At 45.2% G+C, this 14820-nt stretch overlaps 1 protein-coding gene across 17 annotated transcripts in view; it reads left to right on the forward strand.

Moving 5' to 3' along the window:
• The window catches only part of MAP4 (microtubule associated protein 4), a 139970-nt gene that overhangs the window by 99052 nt on the left and 26098 nt on the right, over positions 1–14820 (forward strand). For all 17 annotated transcript variants that reach the window (XM_055706804.1, XM_055706799.1, XM_055706806.1 and 14 more), the window contains one exon: positions 14562–14662. In XM_055706804.1, coding sequence (XP_055562779.1) covers positions 14562–14662 — 101 coding nt within the window. The remainder of the gene's footprint in view (positions 1–14561; positions 14663–14820) is intronic.

The raw sequence follows: 14820 nt of genomic DNA on the forward strand, positions 1-14820 counted from the left end.
AGATGACTCCAAAAGTAGTCACTTTAACAATACCGCTGAAATGGAGGAAGAGATGGAAGACAAGCTGAGCTGTGCAGACGACGGCAGTTTTCTGAACAGGGCTGCCCACCAAAGGAAGGCAATGAGGCGTGCAATGTCAGAGTGCTCTCACTTGTCAGTGCCCCTAACCCTTAACCTGGCTGATAAATACCCTGAGCCAGTGCTTAGAGAAGACGTTGCTACTGGTCTGCTCTCTCCTAATAGCAGCCTGACCCAGTGCTCGAGCCCCACAGCCAGAAAGCCGGGCGCACCGATGAAAAGGTCAATGACCGTGTCAGAAGAGCAAACATCTGTCTGCAGCTTGGGTCCTGAGCAGAGCTGCGCAGGGCTGCCCAGCCTGGTGGTGAAGGAGCATCAGTCCCTGCTGGCAGAGGAGCCGGCTGCCAAGAAGAGAGAGGAGTGGAACAGTGGCAGCAACTCGGTCAAGAAAGAGCTGGGCAGCCCAAGCTTGTATCACAGCAAGCTGGAGCAAATCCCTGAAATCAGCAGCCAGGACAAAGAGAGGGAGGAGGAGGCGGTGGTGGCGAAGAGGGAGAAGAGAAATGCCACCGATGGAGCTGCCGGCTTTGATGCTCCCAAAAGCAAATGCACCGAGATGGAATCCACCAAAACTGCTCCACTGGAAAGAAAAGAAATTGAGGTCAGCAATATGCAGAGCTCTCCGTCTCCCAAGCAAGGAGATTTACCACGTGATGGTATGTTGCTAATTTTTACCTCCCTGGGGAGTGAGCAGACAGTAGCTAGAAAGCAACTAAGTGACTTTACAGGCTGCAGGCAGAGGGGGGGGCAGCTCAGTACACCTGAAAAGAGTAGCGTGGTTCAGGTTCCTATAGTTAGAACAAAGGATGTGGTTTGGGTAGATGAAAATGGAGGAAAAACATGTAAAAAAACCAACAAATGCCTGGCTGATTCCACAGCATCTCTTGCAGCACCAGCTGTTAATTGCTTGCTGGGATCCTAAACCTGGCTAATAGATTTTAAAATCTGTGGCACCCACAGCAGTCTCTCTTCAGTACCCTCTTGCCACTCCCTCTTGTGAGCATAGGTGCCCTCCTGATTTGCAAGCTGTATTGTTAGAGCAGCGTTATCAAAGTTAAAACCTTCCAACCTGTGTCAGAAAGGTCTGCAGGTTGTGCTTTCCCATTAAGCTTTTAGTGCCTCTTGGTATTTCTGTTTGAGGAGGCAGCAGGAGCAAGTCGGTATAAGGATGTATGTAGTTACGCTCTTCCTGACTGTTTCAGTGCTGAGATTCCAAGTGGAATTTCCCTGTTACTTTCTGTAACCTCTTTCCCGAAACCCCAGTTACAATGGAGCCTTTCCCACTGCGACGTGTGAATAGCAGCTTGTTTTACTTTGTAGTGGTTTGTTGTTTCGATAGTGCTGTGATGGATGAGGTCAGTCTTCCCGGATTTAAAATCTGTGAGAAGAGTAGTTAATCTTTGTTCTCCAGCCTGAAACAACATCTCTGTCCCTCTTGCCAGCTTCAGCCAGCAATAAACCTGCTTTTTTCCTAGATTATGGGTGCGAGGATTGTCTATGTGCTTTGTCTGTTCCCTGCGTTAACAAGAGCTGTGCGTGGGAAGAGGAAAGAAAATGTGTTGGGGAATAAAGACAAAAGACTTGCATTGAGTATTTTTGCATCCAGTGACGACTTCTGTAGCAAACTGGTTTGCTAAACATTCGGAAGACTAATCTAACACTTGATATTGTCATACCCTGGGCTGAGAGTGACATGCCGATGTGCAGAGGGATGCGCTGCTCAGGTGGAGCTCCAGAATGCTGGGTGCGGGGTGCTAGCAGAGCTCCCCCACGATGCGGAGCTCGGAGCAGGATACTGGGCTCTGCTCACAATCCCGGTCAGTCACCGTCTCTGGTTTGCGGTGCGTTAGTGACACCCAACGGTCAGTCACTCAGCCCCTGCATGCCTGCGCCAGGCTCTGCTCATCCCTCCTTTTCCAGCTGTCTGTAATTCCTTTCAACACTGTCATATTCTGTGTCTAATTAGAGTTTTACTTTTCTCTATTCATTTATCGTGAGATGCTTCAATTTCCAAGACTGGCAGTCGGAGATCTGTAGAATGAGGTTTGGGCACTATGAACCACCCCTCTCTGAAGTGCCAACATGTCTTATCGCCTTCCCCTTTCGTTAGCTCAGTGTTACCTTGTTCCTTACGGTCTACTTGGTGTCCAGATTTTAAATAACTTTGGCAGCCGTGAGATGGAGTGCCAGTTTTGGTGGCAGCACATCATAGATTGCAGGCATCAGTCCTGCCGAGCCTGAGCAGAGATGTCAAATCTTTTCACGCAGGCAGGAGCCATCAGCTCTCCTGTTGATAGTTGCCAGAGCGATCCAGTGATCCTGGCTGTGAGCCACAGTTGGAGGGGACACCTGGAGACGTGTTTGCTTGGGCACGAGCAGGATCTGTGTGGCTCTGTGTTTGCCTGTGCTCAATTTTGCACGTAAACACGAAAGGGTCATCAAACTTCTTGACACCTTAAACATGATATCAATAAAAGCAATGCTGCAATAGAGGTGGAACAGAAAAAATAGTGCTGTGTTTGTGCACACCTTCCACGCCGCAGAATTTCTGGGGCGGTGGGGTTTGCTGACACCTGCTCTGCAACTGAAGTTTATTTGCGACGAGGCAAATTAGCAAGGAAGTTCATATTTTGGACAACCAGGAAACCAGATTTGGCTAGGCTGGCAAATTCTGTCAAGCTCAAGAGGCAGCCGTTTCAAAACACAGATATGTGGGATCTTTAAATCAGAAAAACATTTAAAACATAATTTAAAGTGGATTGACATGTTGTCCCCAGGGGGGCTGAGCATCAGTGATGTAAAGGTCACTGAAAGATATGAGTGCTCGGAGTCTTTTGGTTGGATTGTTTTTCGCAGATGGCTAATTCATATTGCCAAGCTTTCTTTTAAGTATCTAGGTTTAAAATTTTGCTCTCATAATCTTTATTTTAAAAGCTAGTTTATCGTCCATATAACCATAGGTCTGAGTGTGAACTGATACAGTAATAAATGAGGTAGCAGACGGCTCCTGGGCTTCCCTGGGGCAAGAACACCACAGAGTTGTAACTAATTTTTTACTCTCTTCTTCAAAATTAAGAGCTGATTAGGTTTGGTTTGTTCTGTTTTGTACAATGCATTGGTAAGAAATAAACTCTGGATTTATTCTCTCCTGGAAGAAAACATAGCAGCAGGTGCAGTTAAATGTTTTCTTTGCTTTATATATGTGTAGCTGAGAGAGAATTTTTGGAATACAAGAGAAAACGGACAAAAATTCCTCAGATGTTTCTGAAATTATTTCAAACTCTCTGTGATGAGCTTTTGCTTCCTCTCCACTGTTAATAAGCAGAGAGGCGGTTATAATAAAAATAACTCAACCAAGCAAGCTGTCTTGGCTGTAAGTATGGAACTGATTCTAAATCTGTCCTTTGCATTTTATTCACGGCTAAATTACCCTTTACCTGACGTGTCCTTGTCAGCTTCCCCTGCTTCAGTCGTGGCATTCACCTTGCAGGTCTCCTTCCAGTCACAAGGCACAAGTGCAGAATGGCCAACGTACCTCTTGTATCTGACAGAAACAGAATTTTCCTTCTTTTTGTTAATTCCTCTATTTTTCTGCCTATCTGTTAGTTCTAAACCCAGCACTTATATTTGGGGTGGCAGCTTTTGCCACTTGCACTTTCTTTCATCCTAAAAATTCTTGAAGGAGTTGTCCAGCTTGACTCCCGTCATTTGAATGGCATCTCTCTGAACTTCTGCCAAAAGTGGACTTCCTTGGTCCTGTGCACCCAGGGTTGGGGGGATTTTTGCTAAGCATCTGCTGTTCCTGTGCTTTTTTTAAGGTGCCCTAAAATTGTACATGAAACATTTCTTTCTTGCAAATAGTTTGGTGTTAGTATGATGGCATGTTTAGTTAAATTTCATTCTAAAAATTGTCAGAAAGGCATACCCATTCAAAACTCACGTACCCACAACAGGTATTTTAAGGAAGGAGATCCTGGCTGCGGATTAGTCCTTATCAGAGCTGAGCTGCGGAACTTGTTCTGGTCCCTTACTCCTTCAGCAATTACTGCAGATTCTCACCAAAACAAGCGGTCACATTGTTTCCTGCCCTGAACAGTAGCTCTGATGCATGTTCACCTTGTCTGCAAGCTGTTGTGTGTTTCATTGCACATACCTCGTCACCTCCAGTGGTGTCCCTTAGATAAGCAGTGCCATTCACTGCCCTCACCTTCTGCCTTTTCTCATTTTCTTTACATTTCCTCCAACTTGAAGTATTTTCTGCTCTGAAATACCAGGAATTCCAGCCTCCACTGGACCACACTCTGTTGGGACCATCACCTCTCTGATACTCAGCGGCTCAGTGTGTGCATCAGAAAAATAGTCTTGGTTTTCTGATTCTATTTCTTTACAAATCTATAAGCAAGGTGTGCGGTCCAACATAACTTCTGAATCTTCTGCGGGTTTTTTTGCAGCAGAACACTTTGCGGTTTATACCGCAAAGGTAAATACAGAATCCCAGACTTCCAACATGACTGAGTGAGGCTGTGATAGCCTATTGCCTCATTTTACATAGATTAAAGTTAATTATGGGATTAGGAAATAGCAGCCCAGCTACCTCATAATGAACTAATGATACTTGTTCAGGTAATGTTAGTGGTCTGGAAGATTCCTTGCCAGTTGAAGTCATGCTTTTAATGAGAAAGGAAGAAAGAAACGATTGCAGGCTGCGGGCAGGAGGGGGAAATGAAGGGACCGGTGCTAAAACAGTGCCTGATATGGGCTGTGGATAGTTCTTGGTGTATGCATCTTCAGCCTTAAACATAAAATAAACATTGGCATCTCTCTCAGAGATCTCAGGGAGAGTTTAAAATTGATGCTGAAAGTATTGTAATCGTTACATAAATCAGGCAGGTTCCCTGTTTTGCAACACACACTGTGCTTTCTCAAAAATAGCAATAACTACCGGCCAGTGGCTTACAGCAGGTGCCTGAGTTTTCCTCTTCCCCTTTCTCTGGGGAGAGCTGTGAGAAGAGCAAGGAGATGTTCAGGAGCAGAAGAGGCGTTGAGGGCAGCGTGTGCTGGCTGTGTACAGGGGTGTTGTTTATGGCCACACACTGCTCATCCCTGGAAATTCCTGCTGCAAGCTCGAGGTGCCAAGTGTGGCGGGACTTAGAGAATGGGAATTGCTATGGATGGGTCTTCAAGGTACACTGGGTAGCTTAAGGGTATGTAAAATGTCATGCCTGAAGTCCAAGGCCACTGGTACATCAGCTGGTGTAAGGCGTGAGAAGACCCCTCAGGCTGGGCTCTCTGTTGCTTGTTGTTGATACGGGATGATATGCAAGTGTTTAATGTTGGACCCATTGGATCACTGGAAACATCTTATCTTTGTGCTTAAGTGTTCAGAGGCAGGATTGTGTGTGTAATTATTTTGCATTTTGAACAGTATGGAATCGCAGTTTTATGCCTTTGGATACTGGAAATACCCCGGGTGTCGCCTGGCCCAGGCACTGCCCCAGCTCGAGCAGCCAGCTGGAAATGCTGGGAGGTTTCAGCAGCACTCAGCAGCCCTAGGGACAGCCCGAAGCAGGAGTTGGGGCAGCCGTTCTCCCCGCTCCCCACCTGCTATCCCTTCGGAGGCGGCTTCAGTTGTGTGGGTTTGCTGGTATTTTAGCCTGGCTGGGAGGTGTGCTTGGCGCTCTCGCTTTGGTTTGTCAGGGGCATGGGCAGAAATAGAGCTTTTTGTTGGTTTTATGAATGTGCTTCCACTTTTATCAATGAAAAGGGAAAAGCTCATGATTTTGTTAGCTTTTTTTATGCCCAGCATCAAATTTTTAGCACTGTATCACCATCAAAAAGAGTATGTTCATTACTTTAAATAACTGTTTGGTTTTAGTTTGTGCAGTGTTAGATAAACATGGCGAGTAGTCTGATTTAGGATTTACCTTCCTGCGTAGAAGACAGTCATAACAAATCAACCTAGGTTTACAAAATGCAGGCAAAGAGGACATCTGGTTTATTCCTCAGTTCTTGAGTGAAAATGTACACAGTGATTGAGTTGCGTTCAGTGCCAAATAAAATGCTTAGCTATTCTGTATTTGGGTCAAGCAGGAGATATTTTATTTAGGCTTTTCTGGAGAGGAGAAAGCAGATAAGGGTTGTATTTCTGCTTAAACTGAGATTTGTTATATTTGTAGATACTTTTGTCTTAAGAGCCTTAAACAAAAAGGCTTTCTTTGATGGTGTTTTTTTTGATGGAGCAGCTCCTTCTGGGTGGTGATGGATGAAGAGGAAGGAGCTCATGCCTCTGCAGCATTGCTGGTGAAAGCAGTATTTAACATGGTCTGGTTTTGGTTTTAAGGTTGTTTACGTTTAAGAGGGAGAGTAAAGATGGTCGTTGCCTTATTGCTTAATCTATTTCTCTTAATGGATTTTCAGTTGATTACTCTAATCCCTATGAGAATTATGGAGCTGTTTCATTGAATGATGTTTTATTTCAGCTTAGCCTGCTAAATATCCCTTGCTGCTGATATGGAAGATGAGTGCCTGGCCTCGTTCAGGAGCGTGTTTGAATGCAGCTGCAAGTCCCCTTCCATTTTGAAGCACATAAATGAGCCAGCCTGGATCAGTGGCCGGGGGTAAGGCAGGTGAAACTCAGACCCCTAAAACAGGAGCTAGTGCCTTAACAAGTGGGGTAGGTGGGAAATGAGGGGGTTTAAGTGATACCAACTCAGGTACCACCAAAATGCTTATTTAACTAGTCAGTAAAGGGAGAAACAAGATGTAACATTCTTTAAAATCTTCCAGAGTTCAGTACGTAATTACTGCTGTCCTTCATCTTCAGCTTTTGCTTAGTGCAGTACCAGAAGACAGAAATGCTTACTTTTGGCCTTTTGAGATGAGCCTAAGCTATGTTATACTGGGGTCTTCACCTGTTCCTTTTCATGTGGAGAATGAATTTTTGGGAATGCTTATTCTTGTATAAGTTGCTGCATGATATTTGAGCAGTAATGTGCATAGGCTTTCATTCTGAGTTGCATGATTTTTAAAACAGTGCGATAACATGGTATAGCTTTAAAAAGATATGGGTATGTTTCTATAAGTACTTTTTCCTAATTTTACTTCTTCGGGGAAGGAAACACGAACAGTGAAGCTTTTCAGATTTAGAGCCTGGTTTTTTCACACACAGTAACCGCTTTCACGAGAGCGCTTTACAGCAAAACTGATGGTTGAAGGGATCTGAAAGACTGAAGGTCTGTGTTTGCCTCTCCTCTTGGGTTCCAGCTCAGCGTCACCTCACACGAGCTGTAACCCTGATGGTTTCATTTCTGTTCTGGCCGAGGAGGAGCAATAATGCTACCGTTGTAAGGATTTTATAGGATGTAGTTGTCACAAGGATGCTTTCGTGTGGCTTTCCTTCAGCAAATTGAGTTTTAGGAATTCAGAAAGGAAGAGAAAACAAACTAGAAAAAATTATATCAATTTATAAATCCATTATGTATTTGCATTTTGAATGCAGTATGTAAATCTGTGTGTTGTCCTCTGCCTCAAAAAAGTTATAATAGAAGTAGAAATATGATAAATAAAGGCACTGTATTAGAGAAATTCATATGGAGAATGGCTGAATAAACTAAGACTCTTTAGCTTGGAAGAGAGAGGACTTGGAGAGGGAGATGATTGTGACTACTGTCTATAAAGTCATCAATGACATGAAAGTTGTGAACAAGAGAAGACTGTTCAGTTTTTCTAGCATAAGAATATGGGTCATCAAACAAAAATAGCAGCAGCAGATGAAAGCAAATGATGCTGGGTGACTTCTCAGCTATTTACAGCGAAGCTGTAAAACATCTTGTGCCAGGAATTTATGGACTGTGATGTTTTATTATATCTTTTTTTTTTTACCATGAGGCTAATAGAATATTGAAGGAGAAGTCCCAAGATGTGGTATCTCCATCCTTGGAGATGCTCTGAAGATGATTGAAAGCCCCCTGAGCAATCTGGTATAATTTGAACAGGAGATTGGGCTAAATGACCTCCAGACATCCCTTCCAACCTATATTGTTCTGCTGTTCTAATGTTAAATGATTACATGGGCTAAAGGGCTGTTGGACAAGTCTCCAAGACTGCAAGTCACAGGATGGGGAGAGCGATTTATTTGAGGAGGAGGAGGAGAGTGGGGTGGTTTTTTTTTTTCTCCTTATGGTTACAAAATCTATATATAGTTACTTATAATCAGGACTTGCCTTCAAGAAGCCGTATGATTAATTGCATACAGTGTGGGCATCCTCCACTACATAGCTGCAGTACAGACTGGAACAGAGCTCTGGGGGTCTCCAGTTTAACCCCCGACTCAAACCCACGTGTAAGCAGATGAGGTTGCTTCAGGGCCTTGTGTGTCCCTTCCAGGTCTGAATGCCTCCAAGGCTGGAGATCTTGCAGTCTCCTTGGGCCTCTTCCAGTGTTTGACCTCCCTGACACTGAAGAAGTTCCTCCTTATATTTGGAAGTTATGCTGGCCATGACTGTAAGCAACCTGATCTGCTGGGACCTGCTTTGAGTGATGGGTCGGGCTGGTGACCTCGGAGGTCCCTTCCAAACCTTCACTGCTCTGTGACTGTGTCACTTGAACACTTTGCTATATCCATGCAGGCAGATTGCTGAATTCTCACAGTAACCCGGGGTAATAGGTATAATCGCATTTTGAGTTATGAGTTCAAGGTTAAAATCATGAAGCGTTGTCTTGGCTTTCAGTATGTGGGTTTGCAGTCCTTTTTGTGTTCGGCTAGAAAAGCTCGGAGGAGCGGTGTGGCAGTTCGTGTCACCTGCCATTCCTTGCTGTGTTATTCTGCTGCCTCGTTCAGAAGTGCCTGCTGTCATTTCCTATTGCCCAGCTGTTCTGTTTTCAAACAGGCTTCAGCAGCTTTTGCCCCCACTTTCTTGCTGCTTTTGAGGAAGAGCCCCCGTTAGCATCTGCAAAACTCCATCAAAACGCTGAGTTTGGTTTGCCTTGTTCCTTGGCCTTTTTTAAAAGGCGCCTGTGGTTTTCAGACAGCAGAGCTTAAAATCAACCAAACTCTCCCTTATCCCACTTTTTTTTTTAATTCATTCAGAGGGAGGTTCTGTACATCCTTGTGATGTGATGGGGAAATTCTCCATTCCTTAGCTTCCTTCTAATGAAAGAAGGTCTCCTTAGAGGAAAGATAACCAGAGGAAAAGCTTTGACATCAGAGTCTTGTGGTTTACTGGATGCCAGTTTTCTGTTGGGGCTGAACAACAGGTTGTAAGACGTGCTTGAAGGCTCCTTGGAAGGTTCTCTTGAGCCGTGTTAGTGCTACATAGGAAGCTTGGGAGAGGGACTCGCTGTTCAAACAGGGATGTTTTTATAAAGAAATAATAGACAGTCTGTGTAAACATTCATGTTCAGCCTTGGAGGACAGCTTTGGTCTTAGGCAGCTGATGAGGTAGCTGTTCTACAGTGTGTTCTTATTGGGGGAAAAAGACATTTTTAAAGCCATCACAGAATCCCAGAACGGTTTGGGTTGGAAGGGCCCTTAAAGCCCCCCCAGTCCCACCCCTGCCACGCGCAGGGCCCCCTTCCCCCAGCCCCGGTGGCTCCCAGCCCCGTCCAGCCTGGCCTTGGGCACTGCCAGGGCTGGGGCACCCACAGCTGCTCTGGGCGGCCCGTGCTGGCGCCTCGCCACCCTCACAGGGAAGGATTTCTCCCTCAGCTCTGATCTCCATCTGCCCTCTTCACCTCTTTTGATTGTTTTATATCATGTGACATCTCTTCGAATGGTAGCTCACCTGCTGCTAGTAGCCACCGAGAGTGGCAGCACGTATAGAAGTGAGAGGTTAAGTATAAAATACGTTAAGAGTCTGCTCAGACACCAGGATTCTTGTGTAAGTAGCTTGTTATGAGTGGCTGCTCACACCTAAAAAACAGGATGAATTGCCGTTCAGGAGACTGAGCCTACTCCACGGCTATGTGGATGGCCCCACATGCTTTATTTGCGTCACAGTATTTAAACTTGACTGTTGGAGGCAGAATTATAAGTTTCCTCATTAGTGTTTTTTTATGGTTCACTCTGCTTATACAAGACAAAGCAGAGTTAAGTTCTCCATAATTTTTAAGACCTATAGGAAGAATGTTTTTCCTTTCATCACAAGGAGCTGAAGCTTGAGGGTTTTTTGAGTGTCAGTTTTGGCACAGATGGCCTTATTTTTGCCATTTATTCTGAAAAATCACCGCTGCTTGTTTGTTAGGAGTCTTCTTCCCTCTGGCTTCAGTTTTGTCTGACACACCATGTGGTCTTGTTTGCTGGGTCCTTCATCCAGCAATGGCAAATATCTGGTTTCTGGTGGCAAATTTATTTTAAGAATAGACTTTTTAACTTGTTGGCTCTAGTGTGCCTTTGTCAAACGTGGTTTCAGTGCTACAGCTCCTGCACATGGCCTTGGCTGGGTGTTACTACAGCTTTGGGACTGTCTTCGAGCATTTGGCTGACCCAGCACCGCAGTGGCGAGCGCTCTGGCAAGGCTGGTGCAGGGTCAGTAGGGAACTCTTCCGGTTTCTGCCACCAACACCTTGTGTAGGTCTTGCTGTGCTCAGCTCCATCCATGCAGGAACCTGGAAGAGGCAGCTGGTACACAGGTGATGCTGGGGATGCAGCCTGGGAAGCACTGGGAGACGGGCCACTGAGCGAGGCCAGCACAGGGGGTCACCTGGGACTTCAGCCAGCAAGAGGGTTCAAACTGGGGGATGGGGGTTTCAGTGAATTATAACATCACTGAATTTCAGCAGGTTTTTGTATGAGAGAGGGCTGCATCTGCCGGTGTCAAACTCCTGCTGCAGACAAGAGCAAAACTTTCTCCAGGAAACCATTGCAGTTGTCTTTGATGTGCAGGGTAGTTCTTCAGTGTTTTTCTTAGAACTGGCCTGTTTTTTCCAAAGCCACCTGGAGGCAGGTAGGTACTGTCAGTACGAAGTGATGGAAGCCCAGTGTCCATGTAAGAAGTGTCGGGCCACCCAGGGGTCGCTCCTCCACACAGCACAGCAGGAGTCCCGACCATCCCTCCTTCTGCCGGCTGGAGCACGTCTGAAAGGCACTTGATGCTGCTGTTAGGGGAGACATAAGCACCACTTGCCAAGTTTGCTGTTTTGTAATTGATACCTGTAAAACCTCCCAAACAAAATTCCGGAGCTCACGGGTTCAGTCGTTATTGTGGAGTCACTTGTTTTCTCCGGTGCACTGAGATATGAATAATTTCTTCTAGTTTCGCTCTTAGAAATTGTGAAGCAGTGGTGCCTCACAGTACTGTGAACTGACACGCACAAAAAAAGTTTGATTTCCACCGATAAAAACATACTTGGTGAGTAATGAAGGGTGAGCAAGGGATGAGGATGGATGTACCAAGCAGCATGGTGCAGCTTGCCGTTGCAGTCAGTAGCAGCAGGGAGAAAGGACCCGATTGCAGGGTTATGCCTTTGAGTTGATCGAAGGAAGATGCCAGATTGGAATGTCCTTCCCTCTCTCCTTCAAGCCCCTGTCCCCCTTTCCCCCCCGGGAGTAATTCAGCTCTGGGTGCTGACTCAGCTGGGCTGGATTTTCTCCATCAGCGAACACCAGGAGCTGCAGCGGCCGAAGGAGGAGCCCTGCTCGGGGCAGAGCAGCGCCTGCGAGAGCTCCCAACAACATGTCTTTGAAATATCTTTCAGAGGTTTGCTGCCATGCTTGGAGGAACAAGCAAACTGAAAAGTCTCTTAAATAGTTCTTGCAGACTAATGAACAAATTTGATTAAGATTTGGCAGCTTTTCCTAATACTCCCTTGTAACTAGGAAATCTTCCCAGGCAGTTCTCTGCTGTGTGTAGGAGAGAGCGCCTTCATAATTAAACGATGAATGAAAGCGAGTGTACTGATGAGCACACTGGGTTGTTTCTCAAATTGAGGCAGCACAAAACAAACCTATCCTTCTGTGATCCCCTGGGTTGTGTGCCCCGGCGCATCACAGGCTGTGAGAGGTGGAACCTGAATTATGGCCCTGTGCCCCCTGGAGCAGGGGAGTTCCCTACCCAGCTCTCCCGCGTTCATCATTATTATTATTATTTACAGATATAAGTTGTTTAACCTCTATGTGTGCTATCCTGCAGTGTAGCTCCATCAGCCTGGTTACGCTACATTTCAGGTTTACATCAAAAAAATACCCTATTTGTTTTGTGTGTTGAAGTTATTCGCTCCAAATTTCTTGTATAGTAGCCCGTATTTCATTAGATAACAGGAAATTCATGTTGTCATTAGTTTGGAAGCATGGAAGCTGCTGAGTTTTAAATCGTGAAACTTTGGAAGTTGAGGTTTTTTTGAGGACCTGCATTAGGCTCCCTGAGCAGATGAATTCCCCTTGCTGCGGGGATGCTGTGATACTGTCACCAAGCAAGAGGTTTAACGTTGCCGCTGAATTAGCTGAAATAATAAGGACAGGCTATACATGTAAGGTGACTTCCAAACGGATGGAAAGTCACCTTGCTGTCTGAGGTATTTGAGCCTGGTAGGATTCAAAACAAAGCCATCCCTAGGCGTGGGGTAAGACTGGTAGGATTCAAAACAAAGCCATCCCTAGGCGTGGGGTACCGGGAGCAGGGAGCAATGAATGGACAGAAGTTTGTTATTCAGAAGGAAGAACCATTGACAACAATTGCTCTTTCTGGTGTTGCTGTAGATAAAACTGACAAGTTAAATGAGGGAGAATGTAAAGGTTTATTGAAATGCAGTGGAGAAAACCCATATAGAGGAGCCAATGTAAATTAGCTAAAAAAAAAAAAAAAAAAGGGCTTTCTAACTGAACATGAATGATTCTTGAGAATTTTGCATTAAAAACAGTGGCCAGCCTGTACATTTTGATGCTTGTTTTCTTCACAAGTCTGTTTTGTATGCCTAGGATGCTAAACCCAGTGCTGCAAAACATTTAGTATGGCTTGGAAGCTAAATAGCTAGGAAGAGGCTAAAGTAGTGCAAGGGAAAAAAGGCTACTAAACTGGTTCTGGAGTCAGAAAAATAAAAACAACAACAAAACCGTCCTGCTGTTGAGCATCTCCAGGGCAGGCAGAAAGCACAGACTTATTTTGTGTTGACTGTTTCAACAGTGGCGTTTATACCAGTATTGAACTTTCCTCTGAGATGCTCCCTTCGTGACTGACAAGCAAAAAAATGTGAAATATAATCATTTTCAAAAGACATGGAAAACAACCTTTATACTGTTGGAATTGTTACACTATTGCCTGGTGGGCCCTTAGCATGCGCTGCAGCATTACAATCTGTTGTATTGTTATAAAAAGAAACACCTAACACAGATAACGCTTATTTTCATCCCCAGATGGCAAGGGAAAACGCATACGTTTGTGATGGGTTGATTGCACCGTATCCTTCATAAAATTCAAATGCCGCAGGAATTGCAGTGGAAGACAACTCATAGCAATGCAATTGTACAGCAACACGGCGGAGAAGTAGCGTTTTAAAAGCTATTTATAGGGAAATTGCCTTTTGCACGTCTCATGGTGCAGAGCAGCATGGCAGTTCCGCTGTAGGATTTATAAGGTATAGGGAGAAAACTTGGTGAAGCTGCTACTAAATTAGTGTTTTGTTGTATTGTTTGCTTTGGAAGACAGTAGTTATCGTGCTGGTGGCTGGGCAATGCTTTTGAGACCGGTTTTTAAAGGGAGATGAGGAAGTGGTGGTGGCCGCTCTGCTGCTGTTGAAGCAGCGGGTGGGTTTGCTGTCCCTCCTCGGGATAACACCCTTTGGTGGCAATGGCAAAAATGAGCGATCACAGCCAAAACCTGCCAGCCGGGTGTAAGCTTTGTGCTGTGAAACACGGCATGCACAGCATGACATGATGGTTTCCACACTAACAAGGGTCAGTATGATCCACGCACACTAGAAGGAGATCCTGCTTTCCTGTGCGACCTTTCCCGTTAGCCGTCGGGCTCCTTTCGGTGCCGGGAATCCTCCCTGCTCCCAGAGAGCTGCAGTGCCTGGATGTGGGTGGAAGAAAGGTCAAGAAGAAACAGCCATAATGATAGGGATAGCTTGAAATAGCATCCTACGTCATGGTAAGTCATAGTGTGAAACCTGGAAGAGGTCAGATCTTCACGATAAGCATTCCAACAATTTATTTTAATAACTCGAAAGTTGGGAAGGTTTGCTATTTTAATTAAACCGGAGGTTTTCTTCATCTGCTATCTGTCTTTTCCTGCTAATAATAGGAGAAATTGGATGCTAATGGCACCTGGATGAACCTGTCCTGTTACGGGGAAAATCTTTCTTCCTATAGGTGTTCTGGTTTTGTGGAAACTTTCCAGAAATAGCCAACCTGTAACTCTCTCAGTTCTCTCTCCTCCTGCTACTGTGTTGAATAATAGTACACTAAAAATATTGTATTTCAAAAAAGAACCTCAAACTTACAAAGTCTCCCCCACACACACTTTTTTTTCCCCCCCCCCCCCCCCCAGCAAAACCAGAGGAGACCAAACCAGCTGAAGCTGTGACAGGGAACGATATCACAGCACCTCCCAACAAAGAGCTTCCTCCCAGCCCTGAGAAGAAGACAAAGGTAGGTGTCGTTTCATGGTCAGCTTCCTTACTCCTTTCTTTGCTGCTTTCCTGCTGCTTCAGCTGTGGCAACACAGGTTCTGTTTTCTGAGCTGCCATTTTACTGCAACAAAGACACTCAGTTATGAAGTTGCAAACAACTTGTCCTGCAGCAAATGT

This window comes from Falco cherrug, chromosome 4, assembly GCF_023634085.1.
Source record: "Falco cherrug isolate bFalChe1 chromosome 4, bFalChe1.pri, whole genome shotgun sequence".
In the NCBI taxonomy this organism is placed as follows: Eukaryota; Metazoa; Chordata; class Aves; order Falconiformes; family Falconidae; genus Falco; species Falco cherrug.